Here is a 24,717-nt window from a genome sequence, read left to right on the forward strand (position 1 = left end):
AAATGAATAACACATTTACAATGGAAAAACTTTCAACATTTTATACAACTTTTACAAATCTCTTACAAATACATATTTTTGTAACATTTGATAGCTGGTTTATTTGTTTTTTTGGAATGTCATCATCTGTAAACATTTTTTTAGTCTACCAGCTGCATTAAAACATCCTAATTCCTGCAGTTTGATAAAGTGCTTCATTAAAAAAAAAGCCAACATTTGCAAAATCCAAGGCAAGTTAGTAAAATCCAAGGCAAGGTTAAACATTTGTTTGGCAGTTCTTCCACATGACATGCAGATGTCTCCCTTTGCCATTAAAACAGTTCTCCCCCTTAAGACACGGCTGTTATTGCGCATATTCCCTGAAGCTTATGGATTCCTCAAAAGAAGTCTAAATTTCTAGTGGGGAGGGTTAGCCTTGCTAGTCTGTCACAGCAAAAATGAGGAGTGCAGTAGTGCCTCAAAAGAAGTATAAAGACCCCAAAAGACCCACATTACAGACTAGGCAGTTTTCTTGCAAAGATTTTGGTTCAGTCCTAATGAAGTGAGGCATATGTGGCTTCTAGAGGACAGCGTTAGCAGACTGAAACACACTATTCTACCACAAACTCGTGTCTCTTTGAAGCAGGCTGCTAAGCCATCTAATGTGTTCTTTCCGAATTCAGAGGTTTTTCCTTGAGAGGGAAATAATTGAAGAAAAATTAGCACACTGAGAGACTCCCATAGAACCTCTGACTCCCAAACCCAGGGAAAAATGCTCCTGGGCTTGGCGCCAGTTCACTCAACCAAAGCGGTGTCACAAGAACATAACAGCTGAGAGGAATCAGGCAAGTTGCTTTCTGCCCAGCTATGCTGCAGTAACCACCATTTTCCCTGACTTCCAGCCATCACAGCATGAGCAGAAACAGTTGCTTGATAACATAGGCTGCATACAAAAATCAACAGCCGCTGAGTGATTCCTCAGCAGGGTCAATGCACAACTCAACTGGTCCTGCTGGTGTAAAGCATGGCCTGCAGTTGGCACAAACAGTACCAACCGCACCAGCACCAATTGTGTTTGGTGGCACAATGAACCATTTGTTTAGTTGCTTCCCAATATCCGTCCCTATTTACTATACTTCTCGCTTTCTTTACAGCCCTTCCAAGCTGTGTTTTTCATTGAAGAAACAATTTCTGGGAGAGGGAAGGGCCTGGTCTCTTATAGCTTCAAAACAAATAGCTTATCTGAATAGCTTTTTTTAAAAAGAAAAGAAGAATCCTCACTGCAATAACTGGAGAAATAAAAAAGATTAATACTTTTAATGACCATTATAAAAACTTTTTAAAAATATTCTACATTAACGTATCAAGAATGCTAATATGAGAGCCAGCTTGGTGTATTGGTTTAAGCATTGCACTACGACTCTGGAGACCAGGTTCATATCCTCGCTTGACCATGGAAACCCATTGGGTGTACCTTGGGCAAGTCATACTCTCTCAGCCTCAGAGGAAGGTAAGGGCAAACCCCCTCTGAACAGTTCTGCCAAGAAACCTGTAATAGGATCACCATTGTCAGAAACAACTTGAAGGCACACAACATCAAGAATAAGGCACATCCTTTGTCTACAAAGAAATGTATATGGCATGGTTTCAGCCCAGCTCATGCCATGGCTCTTATGAAAGCTATAGATAAAGCCCCAAGACCAGCCTGGGCTATTGGTTTGGTCCTAAATAGGCAAATAGTTCAATGCCAGAGAGGGTTTGGGGGGGGGGCTGTCAGACTCTTGTCTGAGAGTGTTTATATGCATGTGTCTTCAAATGGCCTGTCAACTTATGGTGTGGGGCTCAGGGCATGTGTCTTTGGACTTTTATTAGTCCGTCACAGACACATCATTTGTTAACAAATTCAGCTTTGTCTCCTAAGACAGGCAATTTTTCATGCGCATGATTTACAAAATGCCTTGCTCTCCTGCTTTTCACCAGTGTGCATTTGACACATATTGGGACAGACCACCTTGCATAACCAGAAGAGGTCACAGTCAACCTCAGCTTCCTAGTGTATGTATGCCAACTAAAATGTACATTCAGGAGTTCAAAGAGGAGTGCCAAAACATTTTCTACAAACACTATCATGTAGAAAACGTCTCGTTCCAAACAGCCCTTTAGTGCCTCGCTGGAGGACCACTTTAAGGGAAAGGTAGTCAAACCTCACCGGCAAAGTGGCTTGATTATTTGTCTCAATGCCACAGATGCTACTCTCTCTAGCCTTGTCTCTAGGCTGGCAAACGAGTAGTGCAAAGTGTCCTACCTGGGGCCAGATTTGGCCTAGGGACTTCCATCTGCTCATCCTTAACTCAAGGTAGCCTCTTCCAACCTGTCTTCTTCATCCCCTAGATGTGCTGGTGAGGTATATGAAACTGTAATCTAAAATATCTGCAGGATGCCAGGTAGGGGAAAGTGGTCTTAAAAAATATTGCCAATAGCAAAATCAGGAATGTTTTAATCAAAACATATAAGATGTTACCTTATATCAGGTCACTGTTTTGTACAGCTAGTCCAATGTTATTTCTTCTTACTAGCAGCAACTCCCCAGTGTCTCAAGACAGAGAATGACTTTCCTATCACTTGCCATCTTATCCTTTTATTAACTGAGGTGTCCAGGACTGAACATGGGATTTTTTGTACGCAGAGCATGAACTCTGCCTACGAGCCTCTGACTCCTCCTTCACACACACAGATACTCTGTTCAGGAGCTTGGTGTGAGAAGTTGCTTGACTAGGATCAATCCTTAAGTCTGGGCAGAGATTCAAATGACAGGATATATAATTAAAGGCCTTCCACAGGCTGAATAACAATTTCCATCATCCCTTATCATTAGGCATGCTGGCAAGGGCTGCAGGAGCCGAAGTCCAAGAACATTTGGAGGGCTACAGGTTCTGCACCCTGGAGTATATCAGCAATAGAAGGTCCCTAGCACTTTGTCAAATGTAGTACAAACAAAAGCTTTTTGGATAAGGAAATTAATCCTCACCATGAAACACTTCAAAATGGAAACTTAAAAATAATTTAAAAGGTGAGAAAGTCTTTTGCTCTATGCACTGTTTCCAGGCAGCCCATAAATCATGGAGCAGCTCAAAGCAGCAAGAAGGAGGAGCAACAAGTACAAATGGAGTCAATGGGAGACAAACTCTGCAAATGCACAAGTTGTGTAGCCCTCCCCATGACCTCCCCAACATACATACATACACACACTAGAGTCCAAAAGCATTAACTAGAAAAGAGGCTGCCATCTTGTGGTGACAACTGCAGCGCCTGCATGTTGCTGGATCCGGTGAAGAGGCAGCTCAGCTTGGGCTTCAGTTCATTCCAGACTTTGCTCATCTAGAAGAAAGAAGAGAATGGTGTTATGTCACTAAAGAAGAGCTGAAAGTTACACGAGGGACCACAACTAAGGCAGCACAGGGATTAATAAAGAACTAGCCATGAAAACAGGTTGGGGTGTCTGTGTGTAAAATGGAGAACCAAATGGGAAGGGAAATGGAATGGAGTATCCTGGAAAAGGATATAGCTGGTTGGCTGGCTGGTTCCACACTGTAACAATATCTCATCTTATTCATTAATGAGTAGACAGCGTCAAGAAGGAATTCTGCATTAACCAAGTCTATGGACTATGAACTCTGAAGGATGATTTAAAAAACAAATCTGGAGGAAGATGAAGGTTTGGCAGGATCAGAGCTTGGAAAAGGTACACTTCTGGACTCCAGCTCCCAGAACAGGACAAAATATTCAAAAGCACACTTACCTCTTTATGCCCTTGGATCTGAGAATTGACAAAAGCCCCCAAAATGTGAGATGTGAGAGGAAGGTAAATGTGGATCAGCTGGGTCTCTTGGTGCAGACAGTACAAGGAGAAGTAATTACGCAGCTCCATTGTCAGAATTGCATTCTCTTGCTGAGAAGGAAAAAAATAATAACTAGGATGATGATACAGAAAAGGCATTCCTCAACAGTGTTTTCTGACACTACCATTGGATGGGTCAGCTCTTCTACTTCAGGAATGTCCACAACAGAAGCCCTTGGACATCTAGGTGTGGGAGCAACATACTAGATGAGGAAACAAGTCATGGGAGGTTGTCTCACTGGACATAATACCATTGCAACTATTACACTGATAGCAGAAGACAGACTGAACTGATTTTCTTTGTCAGCCAAGATACCAATTTGAGGGAAGGGGAGTTGGGGCAAGCAGAGGGGAGTGCCATGAGTCTGCTTGGGAAAGCTGTCTTCTCCCTCAACCAGAACAGGCCACATACTCCTTTCTTACATTACATGCTGTAGCTTACCATAAGTCCAAAGTGCTGCTTCATTAATACCTGGCTCAAGGTCTGTGGTACTACATAGGTACTACAACCACAACTCTCAAGAAGGGGAAAGCTGTGGGCTTCCAGATGGACACCTAACTTCAGGCAGTTCACTAACAAAGGTAATGGCCAAGGAGGGTAGAAGGTTGGTCACTTACAGAGTTTTGCCTTCCATCTTAAAAAGAGCCTTTACATTCCCTTCAATCTACCAAGCAGGCAGTACTCGGGTGTTTTGTCTTTGACAAAGTGAACCATGCTGTCTATGCAGTGAAGTGCTTTTTGGTCCATCTTTTCTGGCTTTGGTGCCAACATATGGCTCTATCAGCAGATGTTTTCCACTTACTGTGTCAGATAGAGATATGTTCCTGCTGTTTAAATCTGGTAGCATTTATTTTCTGGCTGCTCTTAGGAATTTTAGATGGCTTGAAACTCTTCCCTGTTTTAACTGTTGCTCATACGCCACTTTGTGTGCTACTCTGAGCAGAATGCATTAACCACAAATGAATCAAAGAGATAAGTCTGTACCTGGCATTGACCGATTTAAAGGAAGATTATTTGCATGTACAGTGGTACCCCGGGTTACGAATGTAATTCGTTCCGCGGTGCCATTCGTAACCCGAAAGATTTCGCTAGCCGAAAAAGCCATAGCCGCTAGCGCTGAAAGCCGTGATTTCGTGTGAAAAAGCGCCGAAAAGCACCAAAAATTTTTTCGTAAGCCGGAAAAAAAAAACGTAACCCAAAACAGTTTTTTCCTATTTATTTTTTTCGTATCCCGGAAATTTCGTAACGCGGTGATTTCGTATCCCGGGGTACCACTGTATATACAAAAGAAGATTGTACCTCCACAATTCGGGATTCCAGCTGTTCCACAGACTCTGGCTCCTTATTTTGTACTGTGGCGCTCATCATCTGCCTCTTCATCATGCTGTATTTATGCAAGGCTCTCTGGTGCTTGTGCAGAACTCCCTTCTCATGCCTTTCACACAGATCCTGCAAAAATCAAGTTGTGGGGGATGAGAAAGTTGGTCTTTTTAATAACAGCTTTATGTTCTGTGACTACATCTGCATTTGCATTGCAGAAATAATGTAGTCTGACACCATTTTAAATCAGTTTCATTTTAAAAATATAAAAGAGTGCTAACATTTCAAGCCTCTGAACAAGCCTTCACCCCAATGAACGGTTAAAAAATATGGCTTGGAATCTGTGTGTTGCTTGCTGGCCATAAGATGCCCGTCCTGGTCGGGTATGCTTTTTCATTTCTTTTCTACAGTGCATTTTGAATAAAGCTTTTGAATTATCCTCTTTTTAAAAAGGTTTATTAAATACTGAGTGGCGTTAGGGAGCACAGAAAACTGTCAAGGGCAAGAATACTGTAATGAGCAAAGCAGAAGAATTAATGAGTGTAGCAAAGTGCCTTTCCAGTCAGCAGTCTGACCTTTATCTACTCTCCCAAGTGACATCAGTTCTCAACACAACACTGAACTGATACAGTAAAATGGCCAAGCAAGTCGCCAGTTCAGTTGAGAAGTCTCCAGTTCAAATCTCTGCCACAATTTCACTGGCAGCCCTAGGCAAGCCAATCTCCTTCAGCTTTAATCCTCTATCTATATTATGATGGTATGGGTTATGCTTATTTCCCACTTTCCTACCAGTGTTTTATGTGTTTATTTTATATCCTGTCTGTCTCCCATGAATAACACTCCCTAGTTACAATAAAACCACACTAATACATAAACACAAATAGTTTAAAACAGAATTTAAAAATAAAAGTAAGAGGGAGGGAATGCAGCATTCATCCATTTAAAAGCTCTTTCGGCAGCAATCAAAATTCAACCTGTCACGATACTGATTTCCTTCCTCCGCCACACATCCCAGATACAGAGAATACATATACAGCCCTGAGAAAAGCCCAGCTTGTCACTGGCTCAGTCTTTCAGGGTCTAATTCAGTCTCATAGTGAACTCCCTGGATGGTCTTCCTCTGGTCTGATGCAAGCCCTTCCAGCAAACTCACACAGCTGTTTCTGAGCAACTTACTCACACACTGGCAGGAAGAAAGCAGGACTCACTTTATAAGACTGGAGCAAGTCCAGGAAAAGGTTCAGCTTCTCCACCACATCATTCTCTTCCTGTTTACCCTAGAAAGCAGAAGGGCAAGTGAATGAAAGAGACAGTGTGGATTTGGCCAGCAGTGCACCCACACCCAGAGACCATTTCCAAGTCTCCATTTCTAAGGCTTACTTGGTTTTAGGCTCAGAATTAAGTGCTTCATGGCTGAGGCTCCTGACACAAGCAGGGCCTGGGGAAGGGAAAGGAAAGGAATAACTCTTCAAGTAGCTTAAACAAGGAACATGAAAACAGAGCCCAGTGCCTAAATCTAAGCCACGAAGATCATGCAGATGAAAATATTGGGCAGACAGTTGTTGGTCTGCAGTGCGGCATGAATAATAGTTGGAAGATGTACTGCAGCTTGACATCACAGTTGAATCAGGTGATCTGTGGAGCCAAGAGGGGCCCAGCTAGCCTTATATAACCACTGCTTCAGGCATGGTTCCCAACTCCAAGCAATTTTTTTCAAACAAGCTGGTTCTACAAGTATTCTAGACAGCTGTCAAAATGTGCACATAACAAATTGCAATGGAGAGAGAAAGAGAAACCAATGATGTCTGCAAGCTCTTGAAAAGAAAGCATGAATGTATGTCATTTAGGGCTCTTGTTATCATTTCATTCAAAACGCTCCTAGAATAGCCAGGTGACTTCATATAAATGTTCACACTTCCACACCCAGATGCTATGACAGTGTTGCAAACTCAGGGAGGCATGGAAAGCTTAGTGGGTTCTCCTTTCATTGATGTATGAGGTCCAAAAAGGTGCACATCATCCACCTTTGTTCAAGGCTTTCTCTCCATCCCACCACCGCCACAGGCACAACTGGTGAGGACACGGGACACAGAAGGCTAAATATTCCACAAAACGGCTAACCCCAGAATTCCACAGTAATGAGCCATGGCAGTTAAAGTGGTGTCAAACTACAGGGTAGATGCAACCATAGTTACCTGTAATAGGTTCCCAACTGTTTAGTAATAAAGGGGTAATGCAGTTGAAGTTTCAAAAGTAATTTAACACATGGGAGCACAGTTTCCTTACTAATCCAACAAACAATATGAGAAAGAACTACTTTTAAAAATTACGTTAATGCTCTGGGTGACAGGACCAGCTACGAAGTTCGCTGTACTTCTTGAAGGATAAGAAAGCAATAGAAGGAGCTCACCTGTTGTACAGCTTTGTCAGCTAGTAGAGCAAATTCGACAGAGAGGCCTTTCAATGCTTGCTTGAGGCTGCCCCAAGCACTATTGTTCAAGGCAGCCCAGGAAGGGAGTGGAGTTGTGTCAGAGCCCAAAGCACTGCAGGAAGAAAAGAAGTAAACCATTAGGCTCTAGCAAGCATGTTCCATATATTCACAGTCTACTCAAACTTGTAGGCTGTGAGAAAGATCTCTCAGCTTAGGTCTCTGTTTACCTCAGTTCCTTCCCAAACATAAGGAGGTCAGAGGCATTATCAATGGCTCGGGAAGCTATCCTTTCCGCTCGGTCCCGAAGTTTGTAAAAGCTATTGTAGATGTTTCGGATCAACTCCCTGCTAGCAGCAAACTGTACCTGGATGTCAGCTGGCAGAAAATCCTAAGAGAGAGCACAAAATAGGTCCAGTGATCTTACAAGAGCTTCAGACAGCTGCCAAATGCATAAAGTACATATCACAAAAAGAAGCAAGGTGTTTGCAAGCTCTGAGGAAAAAAAGAATATGCCAATCATAGATCTCTTTGCAATTCCCCACACAAAACATTCTTCAAACCAACAGGAGATTATGCACACAGCCCAGTGGGATTTAAATAGGCTTGCTGTGCAGGTTTGTAGGCAGCAGCTCCCTTTATCACAGAAGCAGCCTTGGAAATTTCCTGTTGAAATAATGCCACCTCTATTTTCCAACAGTTGGGAGGCTTCCCAAGTCACACTGCATAGATGATACCTTGGCCTGAGTTGCTAGTTTGCAAGTCATGAATTCATCTCCCACGCCCTGGACCAACTCTCTCAGCTTGTTTTGCACATCCTGGAAAAGCAGGAGAAACAGATTTTTAAAAAAAGAAAAGATAAGGAAAAAAGGAGATCAAAAAAAGCAATCAGGTGGTTTACCCTAAATCAGCATCTGACCAGAGTTCCATTCCAGCATTTTTGCTTCTCTCAGCAAATATTCCAACATTTAATTGCTTCTGCTTGAGATGGGGGCAGGCAGAGAGGAAGCTGACCTCTCACATCCAAGCAAGGCTGAAAACAAAGCTGACTCCCAAGATTTTTATGGGAAAGAGATCTTCAGAGCCCATTCCCTCCACTTTGTGAGACTGGCCTTTAGCGAGTGCATGTTGTTTACTCTTCCTTGAGCATCAATTCACTCTTTCCCATAATTCCAGAGAGCAGTGGGGAAGTTGGATAAGAGATCGCACCCCGGCTAGTGCTTGGGTTGGAAGCTTCTGGTGCTGGCTATGACTGGGCAAAAATTCATTTCCAAACATTCCTACCTCAATTCCATTCATATAAATTCCAAGGAATCACTGCATCCTGCTGTATGCCAAGCTGTTTGTTAGTTTTATATATATAGATTGCAATAATGTTCTATTTACATATTCAGAGTCAATCACTGATTTGAATATCAGGCACAGAAGCCCAATGAAGAGAAGACCATAAACTTAAACCCTTGCTTGTAAAAAAAGCAGAAACAGCTGCCTGATTGATGTTAGGAAGAAGAAGGTGGAATACACAAAACTGGATCTCCTCCATAAAAACATTTCTGGTGCTCTTAACATTTCCTCCACGTATCAAACATTCTTTTATAGGCTCCTCAAGCCTCCTCCTGTTCATTCCTAGTTAATACATACACAGTATCATCTCAAGACATCAAAACAGATCAAGCTGAAAGCTACAAGATGTATTAAAAGGAGTTTTAATCAAATTTAACATGACGCAAGGGACACATAATCCAGACCTATCTGCAATTTACAAGATTTGGTGGAACAGCTAACCTTGCAGAGAACTCCTTCTTGGAAGTATGTTCATAGCCCTCAAGATTGCAAGCGAGAGACAGAGTGAGAGAATTGTTCCCTCTGCAATTGTTCAATTTCTTGAAGATTTTTAAAAAATGAAGATAACCTATTTATATCCACTGTAAAATCTATAGCACTCTGATACCACTTTAAGTGCTATGCCTCCTCCTTATGGCTGATTATAAGGCAGCATGCTGTGTTCCTATTAACTTCTTCTTGGTCAAGATTATACTTGAAACCGAAGGAGCAATAGTAAAAGACCTTTCCTGGCCCACATAATATAAACCCCTTCTACACACCCAAATACACAGAGAACTTTTCAGAGGACTCACCGGCCCACTGAAGGAGAGAAAGAGCTTCAAAAGTACATCTTCTGAGAATGGAGGATGTCGAGCCACCAAGTTAACAAACCGTTTCAATGCGCGCCGTCTTGTCTCTATGAACTCTCTGTCAGCTGCAGGAAAGAAAACAGTGAAGGTTAAAGAACATGAACCTCCAGGGGATTCTATTTATACACACACTGAGCACTGCCCACTTACCAACCTTGCCAATTGCAAAATGGCTCAGTGACCAGCCAGTTACTGCATCCCTCCTTTTTTGTTGTGAGGTCCACATTTGCAAACTTTAAATGAACAGGGAATGTTCAGCAAAAACTGCATCCTGATATAATACCAAGCCCTTGTTTCTCACAGTGTCTGAAGTTTTGCTTGCCTGTAACTATACATATTTTCTTATGGGTAGCCAGAACAGGATATCACACCATGATTTGAAGTTAGTATGCAAACTAATGTTTCCACTTCCTGGTCTTTTGCCATTAGGTTTACATTCACAAATCATGAATAAGCCACTGCTAAGTCCATTGCTCTGTCTTAAAAGACTGCAGCATGACAGAGACAGGTATGGATTTATTAAGCTGTGTGATGAGCAGATGGAAAATGAAAGCAGACCAGTGGATCCAAAGACTGGCACACTGACATACTCCCTCCCCATCCCATCCCAATAGACCAAGACTTACCTCCAAGCATTCTTTTGGGGGGAAGTGCAGGGACCATCCGGTAAGGGAACTTCTGAAGAAGCATCTCATGGAACACCACAAAGTCATTGTACCGCCTGTACACTGAACACCTGAAACGCTAAAACAGAGATGGTTTAAGTTTTTCTGCAGGACCACCACTACAATTTGTGCACTCTAGTGACAAGCACTGTGCTGGTTCAAACCAAAAGTCCATCTAGCCTAGAATCCCCTTTCCAGCTGTTGTTAACCTGATGATGCTTCTGGACCATTTTCAGCACAGCATGAATGAAGTAGTCTCCCTACCAACCCAACCCACCATTTCTCTCTGGCACCTGGAATTCAAAGATATACTGCCTCTAGGCACAAATAATTATTTCAGGTATCAGCCCTAACTTCGTTTTAAAGCCATCTACATGGTTCTTGACTTTAAAAGAAACAATAAATCCCATTTGCAATTAGATTGCCACTAAGCACAGTGGTGCAAAGTTTCCTTCAAGTATTTTCTTCCAGGTGTGCTGCTAAAAATGAGTAAATATGCCAACAGCAGCCAAACAATTACCAACCTGATATATTTGGCCATGAAACATGCACAGAATTTGTTAAGTGCAGAATCTTTGACAGTTCTGACACCTCCTTGTTGTCTTTCATCTTTCTTTATTACCTTTTAAGCTTGGCTAAGAAGACTCTACTCCTGAAGTTACAAAAGCAGCAACAAGGAGTACGGCTTTCATAACTGTTATTCCAAGCTGTCAGAATGTATTACAGATTTTATCTTTTAAATGGGGAGGGTGCCAAGTTAGTCTATTGTGACACAACAATGAAGAGTCATATGACAACTTCAAATGATCTGGGCCCAGGTCATTTGAGGCATTAAGGATCAATGACCAGCACCTTGAATTAGGCCTAGAAATATACAAGAACCATTGTTAATTGGTAAAATCTTGTTTCAACCATCTAGCACACACTGAAGCTACTGAACTGCCTTCAAAGGCAGTCTAATTTACATTGAGGCAAAGTCCACCAACATTCTTTAAATAGTGTCACAGTTGATGTACCAGACTAACCTGGCAAAGGGTACTCCCAGCCCCTCAGTTACCTAAAGAAAGGTGGGAGACTGGAGGGGTTCTCAGCTAGGGCATCAGCTTCCCTTCAGGGGAATTAGCTTAAGCTTGCAAGAGGCTGAGTAATTTTAGGATCATTGGCATCTGTGCATATCAGTAATTACTGAAGAGGACTCCAAGTTTGAGTGAATTCAGAAGCCTCTGGGGGCTTGCCTGATGATCTCTAGCAATGTAACAAAGACCCGACGGCTTTCCCAGGAACTGACAGTGGGATTCCGGACTGGTTGACGGCCTTAATTTTAGGGTGACAAAAACAGTGATTGAATGAGGACAATCCCAAGGTTAGGGAAGTTAGCTGGGAACATGGCGAGGGGTGAGCAGAAACAATCAATAACCCATTTAGCTTTGATTGCAGCATTACTTGGGTTTTACACATCCTTGGGTCTGCGCTATTTTCTCATGGGAAATCCACATGGCATTCCAAAAGTCACTGTGACCTCTTAAGAACATGCTGCCTCCAGATATGAAAATATGGAGACAACACAAGGCATGCAGGATGTACTAATACCACCAGTGCTTCCACTGACTGCAATGGGGTAGTAGTCACATAATGAACAAAGTTCCTCTGTTTGCCAATCCAAAAAGTGTGCAGTTTGCCATGATTGTGAAAGATCACACTCCTTTCAAGCACCCCACAGTTAATACAGCCATATTAACTTTCCTCAATATGTAGCTGTACATACTTTGGTTGGCAAAGGAAAAGTTAATATTAACTTGTTGTCTGTCTTGGAACTGTATTTTTCAGAACAGCCAAAGAGCTGTTCTGACAGTCAAGTTGGATTGCCATCATATGTGACTTTTAAAGTAGAAAAACAGCTTATCCTGTCATCTCACAAATGAATTTTAATATTGGTTTCCAAAAAATGTGTTATTGACAGGCCAGTCCAAAATATATGATGACTGGGATCAGTTCTGGATCTTGTAAGCTCCCTTTAACAAAGGAGGAAGCATTAAGGGAAATGGTGCACATGCATAAGGAACACTGTGTGTGGCCAAATTATATTGAGCTCTGCGAACAATTATTTTACATATCGGACAATCAGCAACTGGTTAATAAATCTCATCCTCCTGATCAAACAGGAAAACATAAATGGAAAGGGCTGCAATCCTAAGGACTATACAGCAGACACAGACATGTGCAAGCTCTTGAAAGTTTTTACTGGAGTCATTCACTCTTGCCTGAACAGGCACACTGACTTTTAAAGTGGAAAAACAGCTTGCTCATCTTGATGCATGACTGACTGCAGTAAACTTTTCAAAATGCTTCCAGCTCACTGAATTTCTCCCGTTCACTTGCAAAGGGTCAGACTGGATGAAATTCTTAGCATGGTTTTTTAGTGCTCCCCCAAGAAGTGAAAAACATCTGTTTGCCATAGCATTTGATTTTCCTCAACAATGTACTCCGTATTCAGTAAAGAAAAATTACAACATAAAAATAATTACATAAAGGCACATCCAGACTGATTTAACAGACCACAAAGTCCCCGATTGTGTCTCTGTTCCTTCCGATTTTACTTTGCACATCTATCAATGTTTTGTTTATCCCAGAATATTTTCTGTCCGCTCCCAGTACAATCAGGGAATTTTTATACCAGCTCCTCAGGTTGGTTTATTTTAACCCAGTATAAAATCAGAAAAGATAAGAACAAAATCTGGGACCTTCTGGTCTTTTCAATCAGTCAGGATGCCCTCCAAGAGATTTTCAATCAAGCAACCGCCCTAGAGAAAAGCAGTTTCAGAAACTGGTTCCCACTCTTCCCCCGGCTAGCCGTTGAGTGGCATTACCTTGCTTGAAACCTCATACTCCACATGCTTGAGAAAGAGGCCTTTCTTCTCAGGGATGAGCTCCACCTGCACCGTGTCTTTGCTCAGCAGCTCCGGCAAGGTGTGAGAAAGAACTAGCGGATTTCCCGGCGGTGTCTGCATCGGAGATTCTTCAGGTTCTTTCAAGTCACTTATCAGAGTCTTTGCCAAGTCTAGGGGAGAAAAAAAATAAGATGCTAGAGAAAATGCTACTGTTAAAACAACCGCTCTGACAACATAAAGTTGTACCTGTGGTACTTGCAGGGAAAGCTAAGTCCAGAAACAGCCAGAACACCACTCCTTCCAAATCAGACGTGCCCACAGTGAAGAGACATGATCTCCTCCCTCCCATTAACTAACATCGGGGACATCTGTATTCACACCTACAAGCTAAAAAAAAAAAACCCTGGCTTCTCTTCTCAATCAGGACAAGTGCCAAAAAATTCTACACTGTGAGCCAACCAAGAGGCCTGTATTTCCTGCAGAGCTTGCTCCCACTAAGACAAGAATCTGAGCGAATCCCTGAGTCGGCATTCTTGGATTCCGGCAACAACAAACTGTAGAAGGAAAGGAACCATTATTTTAACTCTGGTGCAGCTAGAAGCATTCTAAACGGTCGGATGTTTCATTGCATCAAACTGGGACACAGAAAAGCTAGGGCACAAGAGAACGTCAATTAACACAACATCAGAAGTTCCCCACTAATCACATTTAACTACATGAAGACTACTGGTAATCTAACAAAGTCCTACTTTCAACCTCCTCCTCTACTAAATCCACTTCCCACAACATGGGGACAGAAGGGCAATCTATCCCCTTAATTTAAGAGCTATAAACCAGCTTTTCAGTGCCAATATTCTCAAGGCAAGATACAGCAGTTAAATGTCTCAAAGTAATAAACCAATTGAGGAGAAAAGAAGTGGAATAACCCTCAACAGTCATTAAAAAGACAATACAATGGTTGTATTTTCTAAAAACAGACGTCTTTACTGCTTGTCTAGCTCTCTAGTCTGGTGTTTTTCAGTTGGCTGCACAACCTGGGGACTACCAAGAAAAACACCCATTCTACTATGGATATTGAGCACTTCCATTTAGTCTTAAAAGCTTGTTTCCTACTATAGAACATCATGCACCTTGTAACATATTGCTTCGCTATACTGCATATCAACAGAACATCTTACACATTATGCACAGTTCATAATGTTAGCATCTGTGGCTGGCGAAACGTCAGAAAGAAACTCTACTAGAACATGGCCACATAGCCCAAAAAACCCACAAAAACCTATGGATGCCGGCCATGAAAGCCTTCGACTTTACAATTCATAATGCTGTTTCTGAGTGGTAAAATTCAAATATACTGTATAGCCATGCTAGTCTGCAGAATCAGTATGTACAGGGATCTTGTGGCACCTTTGAGAGTAACTGGAAAAAAGAAGTTAGCAGCAAGAGCTTTCATAGACTTAAGTCTACTTCCTCAAATGCATCTGAGGAAGCAGACTGAAATCTATGAAAGCTCATGCTGCCGATGTCTTAAGTTAGTGCTACAAGAACCCTCCACATACTGTTATTTCTGAGGTTACTGTTACTAGTGTCATCCCTAAACTAAAAGTCAGCAACTAACAAACGATGGGCTGGATATGCCTACCTTCGGTCAGCATGAGAAGCAAAAGAAAGATATGGACAAAGAGCATCTATGGTGTTCAGTTTGGGCAACTGGTAGGGAAATAGGAGTGGAGCGAGGCAGCCTTGGCAAACTAGGACTTGGACAGCTGATGGGAAAAGACCACAGGCCTGTTACAGACTGCCAAAATAAAGCTGCTTCGGGTCTCTTTGGAGGTATGCTATTTAAATGATGCATTGGTCCTAAGAGTCTGGAGGTTGCGCCAAAGCCACACTCCATTCCTAAGCACTGGAGTGCAGCTTTTGGTGCAGCTTCCGGATTCTTAGGACCCAAGCATCATTTAAATAGCATACCTCCAAAGAGACCCGAAGCAGCTTTATTTTGGCAGTCTGTAACAGGCCTAACTTAGTGGCCAAGAGAGGAATAAGGCATTGGAGGGAAAGGGCTGCTCAGAATCAATAGATCATGTCTGCCTTCCCTCACCATTGCAGCACAACCCTTGAAAGAAATGCAATCATAGGTTTAGTTCAGGAACTGAGATTCAAGGCTATGTTTTTGCCATTTGTTTGTTTGTTTACACATTTGTTGTTGTGGTACCTTCAGCTTGTCCAGGATCTCTCATCAAACCGCAATTGGTGTCTTAAGGGATAAAACAGCCATTCCTAGGAGCTGAACTCTGTGTTACACTGAAACTAGGATCCCTGAGGCAATGCTCCCAAGAAAATAGGATTTCATGCCACACCACTATTTGAAAGGCAGCTCATTCAAGCCCAAAGGCCAGGTCTAATATTCACCACACAAAGGCAATCCTATCAGTACTATATATTTGTTTTCACCCCAGCCGCTATTTACACACTCTTGACACCACGTTTTTGTAGTTCGCTTCTTCTGTGACATGGTTCCATCTCCTGAGAATACAACCATCCATGCCTTCCAAAAGAAAGTAGAAAGCCAGATCCTGTTGGAAGCTTTTTACACGCAAGGTTGTAAGGAGAAGCTTATTTTAATCATAAGGTGTTTCTGAGAGGCATCAACATTTGACATCCATCCCAACACAGTTAGAAACTATGCAGCCAGAAAAGTCTTGAGAGCAAAGCATTCTCTTAGGGTAAGACTCCAGACAAAACCGCTGGGCAAATCTATCAGCATTCATTTCATACAAATGCTTTCCAAGACATTCCTCATCCTGGAAGGTATCACAAAGTAGAAAACAGACGTCGTAGTAGCAACCGCAATACAGCAAGGGTTCCGACAACAGGAAAAAGAAAATACTAATCGGGAAACACGAGAAGTCCACCAGGAAGAGCGGTCAAGGTTTCACCATTGCTATCTCAAGCCATGACTCTGGAAGGAAGAGGGGACTTCGGATCCAAACAGCGCGGGGAGCCCAGATTTCCCTTTAGCAAAACCAGATGTTTCCCTATCATTCCAGAGCCAAAAATCTGAACACAATAAAAAAGATCATTCATCAGCATTTCCTTTCTTCTCCCCTATCTTACCCTATATAAGAAAAAGAAAACACGCCAAGCATCTAAAAAACCTAAGAGCTAGAAATGGAACGCAGTCTATTGAAGGTCAGTTCCAAAGAAATGAGGGCAACTCACTTCTGACTAAAAACTGCTTTTTATAAAGTTCCGCTTCCTAGAAAAAGAGCTCTTGAAACAACTTAAACTCAAACAACTTCCTACTAAGACCTTCCTAGAATGAAGGGGGGGTTTTTTGTGTGTCCATTGCAGTGTTTTCAAAAATTCCCAATACGTTGGCTCTGCTAGAATTCACCAGAATTTTTTCTTCTGTCGAAGTTTGAATTCAAGACAAAAACCGCTTGACGTGTAGTTTCCCTACGAGCCGCAGACCGTCTTGCTTCTCGAGAGTGTCCCCTCTCGCTCAACGCCAGGAAAATCTCCTTCTCTCTTTCAAAAACAACCTTCAATAAGAAACAGCTGTGTTGCTCGGAATACAGAGTATGTCATTTTTCACGCCACGGGACTCAAAACTGGGACGAACCTTGCTCCGATCCCAGCGGAGTCGTGAATTATTTGGGTGGTCTTCGTTGAGCATTGTTAGTTTCTTCGGTTTCTCTATCCATAAAACAAGGGAAATCTGTATCACAAGATTGCTATGAGGATGGATTTAAAACATCTGCTCAAGTACTGTAGAAACTAAAATTCTATTAACGGTAAGTGCCAATGTGGTCAATTCCAGGTGTTGTGGACTGCAGCTCCCAGCAACCCCAGCTGACATGGCCAATGGTGAGGGCTTACCAAAGACTAAAACATCTGGACAACACAGGTTGGGTGGCAAAAAGCAGAGTATCAGACTGGTACTTGGAAGGCATGGGTTCAAATCCAGCCTCACAGCATGAAGGTCAGAAGGAGATCTCGGAGTATGTAACTGGCAAACCCAGAAACCTTTGGAAGATGCCAAGATACAACGTGTTGCAACACACTTCCTAAAACAGTGGCCCCCAAACTGTGCCCTTTAAGAGATTTTGGACTTAAGCTCCCAGAAGCTTCAGCCACATTGGCCAATAGTCTGGGATTCTGGGAGCTGAAGTCCAAAATCCCTTACAGAGCACAGTGTGGGGACCACTGTCCTAAAAGGACCCAGATATTCCTAGAGAGAATGTATTAATAAAATCCATGGATAAGCAAATCTGCAAAAGTCAAAGCCGCAAAGGTGGAGGGAGGGATGAGTGTACATAGTAAGGGAAGCATTGGCCCTGCTCACTGATCCCAAGGTACCAGATCCTGTCTGCTCTTGGAAGGTAAGCAGGGTCAGCCCTGGGTGGTACTTGGAGGGGAGACCGCTGAGGAATCCCAGGTGCTGTAGGTCTATACTTCAGAGGAAGGAACTGACAAAACCACCTCTGAGTATTGAAAACCCCATGAAATTCATAGGGTCACCATAAACTGGCAAGCAACTTGAAGACACGATGGCCTGTTACAGACTGCCAAAATAAAGCTGCTTCGGGTCTCTTTGGAGGTATGCTACTTAAATGATGCATGGGTCCTAAGAGTCCAGAGGTCGCACCAAAGCCAGACTCCATTCCTAAGCACCAGAGTGCAGCTTTTGGTGCAGCTTCCGGATTCTTAGGATGCATGCATCATTTAAATAGAATACCTCCAAAGAGACCCCAAGCAGCTTTATTTTGGCAGTCTGTAAGAGGCCATACATACACAAATACCCTAAAGGCACCAGACTCTGTCTGATCTTGGAAGCTAAGTAGGCTCAGCCCTGGTTGATCCTTGCAAGGGACACCGCCAAGGAATACTTCAAGGCATGAACACACACAGATATCCTAAAAATACCAGAAAACCCCACAATAGGTTAACCTTAGGGTCACCATGTTTCGGGCACAACTTGAAGGCACACAACAACAACAACAACAACGTGCACGAAATCTCATCTGATGGCATGAACTTGGTTGGATGTTAAGCAGGGTCAGCCGTGGATGGTACTTGGAGGAGAGCCTGCCAACAAATCCCTGTTGCTGTAGGCTCTATTTCAGAGGAAGGAACTGGCAAAGCCTCCTCTAAGAAAACCTTATGAAATGCATGGGGTCACCATAAATTAGTAAGCAACTTGAAGACACATACACACACAAATACCCTAAACAAGGCACCAGATCCTGTCTGATATTGGAAGCTAAGCAGGGTCAGCCCTGGTTAGTCTTTGGAGGGACACCGCCAAGGAATACCAAGTGCTGTACTCTTTATTCCAGAGGAAAGAGCTGGCCAAACCTCTTCTGAGGATTTCATGCCTGAGAAAAAATAAGCAGGGCCAGCCCTGGTTAGTCCTTGGAAGGGAGACCGTCAAGGGACCAGAGAGATCCTCGCCACCAAGGAAGGCAAGATGCAGCAAAAAGTAGGACACTGGAGAAAAAGAAAAATGCAGGACATTCCAAACTCATATCACACCCCAAACCCTCATATCAATATCAATTCATGCTTCCTGGGAATTGCTGTTTAGAGCTCTCTGACAGAGAAGGCTCAATATCTCACAGAACTACACTTCCCAGGATTCCCTAGCACTCAGCAAGGGCAGTTCAAAAAGCACTCTCAGACTGGATCATTTCTGCAGTGCAGACTCAGCCTTGGGTCACACAAACGTCCTAAAACAAAGGTCCCAAACACACTCTACAAAAAGTCCACCTTGCGACTGCTTTGAACTGCCCTGGCTCTAAGGCTAGGGAATTCTGGGAACAGTAGTCCTGTGAGAGATGTAGGTTCTCTGTCAGAGAGGGCTCTGGTACCGCAATAAAGTACAACTCCCAGAATCCCCTTGCATTGAGCCAGGGCAGTTAGAGAGGTTTCAAACTGGATTATTTCTGCAGTGTAGAGTCAGCCTTGGGTCACAACAAATGTCCTAAAGCAGGGGTCCCAAATACACTGTCTAAATAGTCCATCTTGAGACTACTTTTTAAACTGCCCTGAGCTCAGGGGAATCTTGGGAACTGTAGTTTTGTGAGACACGGAGCCTTCTCTCTCTCTCTCTCAGAAGGGCCACCATATAAACTACAACTCCCATGATTCCCTAGCCTTGAGCCAGGGCAGTTCAAGCAGTCTCAAGATGGACTGTTCCTCAGTTGCAGTGTGTGCTTTGGTCCCCTTGATGCTGCCTAGTCTTTTACCTCAGCTCTCAGGCTGCGGCCTAGTCGTGCCATCCGAAGCCTGCGCTCGATTACTGTCCCTTCCCAATCCCTCAGTTGTTACCTGAGGAGGAGGAGGAGGAGGAGGAGGCCCCTGCGCCCGGGACCACCGGCTCCCCGTCCTCCATGGCTCCCTCCTCCTTTCCTTCCTTGCTCGAGAGTCATGTGAGGGAGAGAAGGAGGAGGCGATGGCCGGGTCCCCATGGCGCCCTCCCCTTCTTCTTCCATCCCTCCCTCATGGCTCCCACCCAGCCAGGCCCTCCTCCTCCTCCGCCTTCTTATTATTATGCCTCCCCTGCTTTTGGGAAGGAAAGCCCCAAAAACCATTTTGAGACGGCTTTCACTGCCCTGGCTCAGTGCTAGGGAATCCTGGGAACTGTAGTTTATATGTTGTGGCACCACAAAGCTCTCTGACACAGAAGGCTCCATGTCTCACAGGAACTACAAGCCCCATAATTCCTTAGCACTGAGACAGGGGTCCAAAACCAGACTCTGCAGAGATAGTCCACTTTGAGACTGGTTTAACTGCCCGGGCTCAGTGCTAGGGAATCCTGGGAATTGTAGTTTGTATTGTGGTGCTGGAGAAGAGGACTTAGGATGGTCCCATGGATGGCCAAGAGGACAAACCAATGGGTTCTTGGACAGATCAGGCCAGGGCTCTCCTTGGAAGCAAAGATGGTCATTGAGACTGTTGTACTTTGGCCACATCTTAAGAAGGCATGGATCAATAGAAAAAGCCATAATGCTAGGAAAGGTGGAAGGTGGAAGAAAGAGAGGAAGACCACAGACAAGATGCATAGATTCAATCAGGGTTTATTATGGGCAAGGGCTTATGGCAGGATCAGGGCAAGAACGCAATGGAGGAGATGTCTCATCCTCAGGGTTGCCTGAAAGGCTGCTAACAACAACAACAATCATGGGGTTTTCTTTCCAAGATTTCTTCAGGGTTTGCCATTGTCTTCCTGAGGCTGAGAGCTTGTGACTTGCTCCCAGTCACTCAGTGGGTCTCATGGCCAAGCTGGGAATCGAACCCTGAGCTCAAGCCATAGACCAAATCTCAAACCCACAACATTCGTATGCGAAACTGGCGACTGCTCCTGCGTACAGACACACAAAATGAATACATTCCAATGAAAAGAGATCTAGTTCAGGTTATTCACATGCTAGGCTTTTTACATGTGTGTGATTTCTATAGTCTGAAGATGTACAGCTGAGATACATGTTTGTGAGAACTAGTCCTGTAAAAAGGTGCGCAACACAGCAGCACATACACATTCACTCCCATCCCTTGAATGTTGTGCTTTTTCTTTGAGTCTACTAAGGAAGAAGTACAGCATGGGAGAGGTAGGCAAGCACAACTAGGACTACTGGCCACACTGCAGAATTAATGCAGTTTGACACTGCTTTAACTGTCATGCTCAATTGTATGCATTCCTAAAATTTGTTGTTCATTGTGGCACCACAGCTCTCTGACAGAGAAGGCTAAGTATCATCCCACAAACCTTCCTTATCTCATCCTGCCTCATTCAGCTCTTGGGTACTATCTTTCCAGGCAGCCTTTCTCTTAGTGATATGTTTTAACAGCTTAATTCTGTAGTTTATGGTCGCTTATGGTTTGCATTTTAATTCTAGCACTCTCAATAATAATCATCATCATCATCATCATCATCATCTTATTTATACCCTGCATTTCTGTTGCCAAACAATCAAAGCGGCTAAATAATAAATTATAGTGGATTGCTCTGAGTCTGATTCTGGGAAATAAGGCTGTAACTAGTAACTAAATACAAATGGTTTTCTAAAACTAGATTGTCATCAGGGCCTGGACTGTACTAGTTTTTAAACTGTAATTTCTCATGATAGGAAAGCCAGTATGGTAAATTATTCTGAGCGCCAGACTAAGGCTCTAGAGTCCAGTTCAAATCCCCATTTGGCCATAGAAACCCATTGGATGACCCTAAGCAAGTCACACTCTCTCAGCTTCAGAGGAAGGCAATGGCAATCTACCACACCCCAAAATATGGATCATCTTAGGACCACAATAAGTGGCAAACAACTCAAAGGCACACAGCAACAAATTTCTTGCAAGACAATAAACATTGTCTTAGAGTACAAAAGTCTACCTCGGGATAAAATATGCAAACAATTGCATTAGTATAGAACCCAAGGTTCAGAGACTTATGAAATAGGAACACCCTCGAGGGGAGAAATTTAATATAAAGCTTGTCCAGGGAGAGACATAGGATGCATGTTTCTGAGAGGCCAGGAAGGCTTTGTTGTAATAAGGATCGCACATAAAAACCCTATCGGAGATGAACGCTGGAGAGACAAATGGCCCAATTCTCTTCAAAGGCCAACGCTGAATTGTACCATAATGAGGTTTGCGCTCTCAGCATAACACTTACAGGGCCGCATTGATAGATATTGCAATGAAGTACTTCAGACTGACACCCTGCATTCGTGAATCGGGTTTCATTCCTCGCGGCTCGAAATCTAATTTCCCTGCCAGACTGAAAGTTCAGCATCCCGTTATGTGTGTAATCTTAACCGAATCCAAAGATAACATGTTTGGCATTTCTGCTCTCGGATGCTTTATCTACATTCATATTTATTTTGCCACTTGTGTATTTCAGTGGTACTTTAGTCTGCTTCTCATCCGTTTGTTCAACATTTCACAATGACCTTAACAATCAATATTTCCAACACGATTTTGGTTGTTGACTCCACAGGGACCCAATATATTCCCGTGTGCCTCTGCAAGCGGGATGTACAATGATACACATTTAAACGCATATAGGAAGATTTTGTTTGGAACGGCGCACACAAATCTCTCTCTGTGTGTGATATTAATGGAGTGGAGGGAATTAAACTACATTAAAATACTTGTGGCACAGCACAGAATAATGGTTGCAGCGCAGGATGGGGAGCAGGGAGTCCCAGGTTCAAATCAGCTGTCGGTCCTGAGACTCAGCAGATGGTCTTGATGTCCGACAGACACTGACCATAGAACTGCAATGGAGAAGGAGCTACAAAGGCCTAGTATAGTGTTCTCTCTAGGAATCTCTAGGTCTTTCAGGGCCACTTTTGGTTAAAGTTGGCCATAGAGTTGCACTGGAGGACCTAGAAATTCCTAGAGAGAACATAATAATAATCAAATCCGCAAATATTGGTTATAATTATAGTGTACGCATGAGCATATTTTCTTTGAATTTCCTGAATGCCTTTTACTGCTTTGTGCTCTCTTTAGTCTTTACAAACTAAATTCCCTTTCCTGAGCCAGTATAATATAATATATAATGTTTTATATATGTGTGTGTGTGCACGTATGCATATATATGTGTATATGTATGTTTATATACAGACATATCATATTTAATATATATATTAAACTGTCTTATTAAAAATAATAATTGTAAGCCGCTCTGAGAGCCATGGGCTGAAGGGTGGGGTATAAATAATGCAAATAATAATAATAATAATAATAATAATTAATATAATATATATTTGTGTGTGTATATATATATATACACACACACACATATAATATATTTACTAACATAATATATTATGTGTGTATATACATATATATAATATATTTACTAATATAATACTGTATATTATGTGTGTGTATATATACATATATATTTAATAATATAATATTAATAAACATAATACTATATATAATATATATATTGTGTGTATATGTAAATATATATATATATAATATATTTAATAATATAATATACTATGTATATATATATACTAATATATTATGTGTGTATATATATATATTTAATAATATAATATACTGTATATATATATATATATATATACATATATACTAATATATTATGTGTATATATATATATTTAATAATATATTATGTATATATATTTACTATTATAATATGTGTGTATATATACATATAAAATATATTTAATATTGTTATATATATATTGTGTGTATATATATATATATATATATATATAATATTTAATAATGTGATATATTGTGTGTGTATGTACATATATGTATAATATATTTAAAAATGTAATATATTATGTGTGTGTGTGTGTTATATATATACATTCATTTCCATTCATTTTCTCTACCTTAAAAAACAAACAATCATGTGAACAGCAGCAGCAGCAGCAAGAAGCTTCTGTGGCAGCACTAGGGCTGCTTGGCTCCTTCCACTTCATCTTGCCATAAGCACCTATTTTTTTAATAAAGAGAAACCTAACTGGGGTGATAGAGTCTCCTTCCTTGGAGGTCTTTAAACAGAGGCTGGATGGCCATCTGTCAGGGATGCTTTGATTTGGATTTCCTGCATGGCAGAAGAAGGGGGTTGGACTAAATCAGGGCCCTTGCGGTCTCTTCCAACTCTATGAATATTTAACTTCATTCGGGAGACCCAAGTCCAATCGCCCGACTTCGGAGGCTCCAAGGCTGTCAGAGCCACTCCTAACTAAGAGCCTTAGAGCCCTGCCCCCCTCCGCCAGACTTGGTACGGCCCACATTCCCATTAGGTCACCTGAACGGACTGTTCCATTTTGGCCCCTCGAGGGGGGAGAGCTCCTTTTACCTCGATTATTTCACACCCTAGAATTAAAAATACACACTTAAATAAAATTAACTAATTAATTAATTAACGTCGTTCGTTTAAAATGTTTACCTCTCAAATTTACAGCTGATTAACATATATAAAAATAAACGCTCCTCCTGAGGCGTTTCAAGCGAGCCGTGTGCCGCCATCTTGGGTTAAACCAGCGGTCGGCAAACTGTGCCCTTTTGGACTTCATCTCCCAGAAGCCTCAGCCACGTTGGCCAATAGCGTGGGATTATGGGAGCTGAAGTCCAAAATTCCCTAGTAGAGCGCAGCGTGGGGTTAAACCAAAGGAAGGCTGAAATGGAGGGGGGGCTAAAACTAAAAACGTCGCCTTTTGCGGACAAGAAATGCTAAAATACCAACGAAACGCGCATTAATATAATTATTTAGTCTTAAAATAAAATTAATCAATAAATTCTTTATCTCAGTACGAAGGTAAATTTTATTTTAAAAAATAAAGTTTTA

At 42.2% G+C, this 24,717-nt stretch overlaps 1 protein-coding gene across 9 annotated transcripts; it reads right to left on the reverse strand.

The window, feature by feature from the left end:
* Positions 1-27: 27 nt before the first annotated feature.
* SNX8 (sorting nexin 8) lies at positions 28-24,375 on the reverse strand. 9 transcript variants are annotated; one of them, XM_042437588.1, is made up of 11 exons: positions 24,319-24,375; positions 13,354-13,544; positions 10,448-10,565; positions 9,765-9,886; positions 8,364-8,444; positions 7,857-8,017; positions 7,609-7,741; positions 6,407-6,475; positions 5,178-5,327; positions 3,779-3,928; positions 28-3,357 (listed from the first exon to the last, which is right to left on the reverse strand). In XM_042437588.1, exons 2-11 carry the CDS (start codon positions 13,492-13,494, stop codon positions 3,244-3,246), a joined length of 1,239 nt encoding a protein of 412 aa, XP_042293522.1. In that variant the 5' UTR covers positions 13,495-13,544; positions 24,319-24,375; the 3' UTR covers positions 28-3,243. The 9 variants fall into 9 exon arrangements, with proteins under 9 accessions (XP_042293522.1, XP_042293519.1, XP_042293517.1 ...); XM_042437585.1 differs by lacking the exon at positions 24,319-24,375 and adding an exon at positions 19,719-19,858 and having other exon boundaries at positions 13,354-13,546; XM_042437583.1 differs by lacking the exon at positions 24,319-24,375 and adding an exon at positions 19,716-19,858 and having other exon boundaries at positions 13,354-13,546.
* Positions 24,376-24,717: the final 342 nt, after the last annotated feature.

The sequence above is a fragment of the Sceloporus undulatus genome, chromosome 8 (assembly GCF_019175285.1).
Source record: "Sceloporus undulatus isolate JIND9_A2432 ecotype Alabama chromosome 8, SceUnd_v1.1, whole genome shotgun sequence".
Taxonomy (NCBI): Eukaryota; Metazoa; Chordata; class Lepidosauria; order Squamata; family Phrynosomatidae; genus Sceloporus; species Sceloporus undulatus.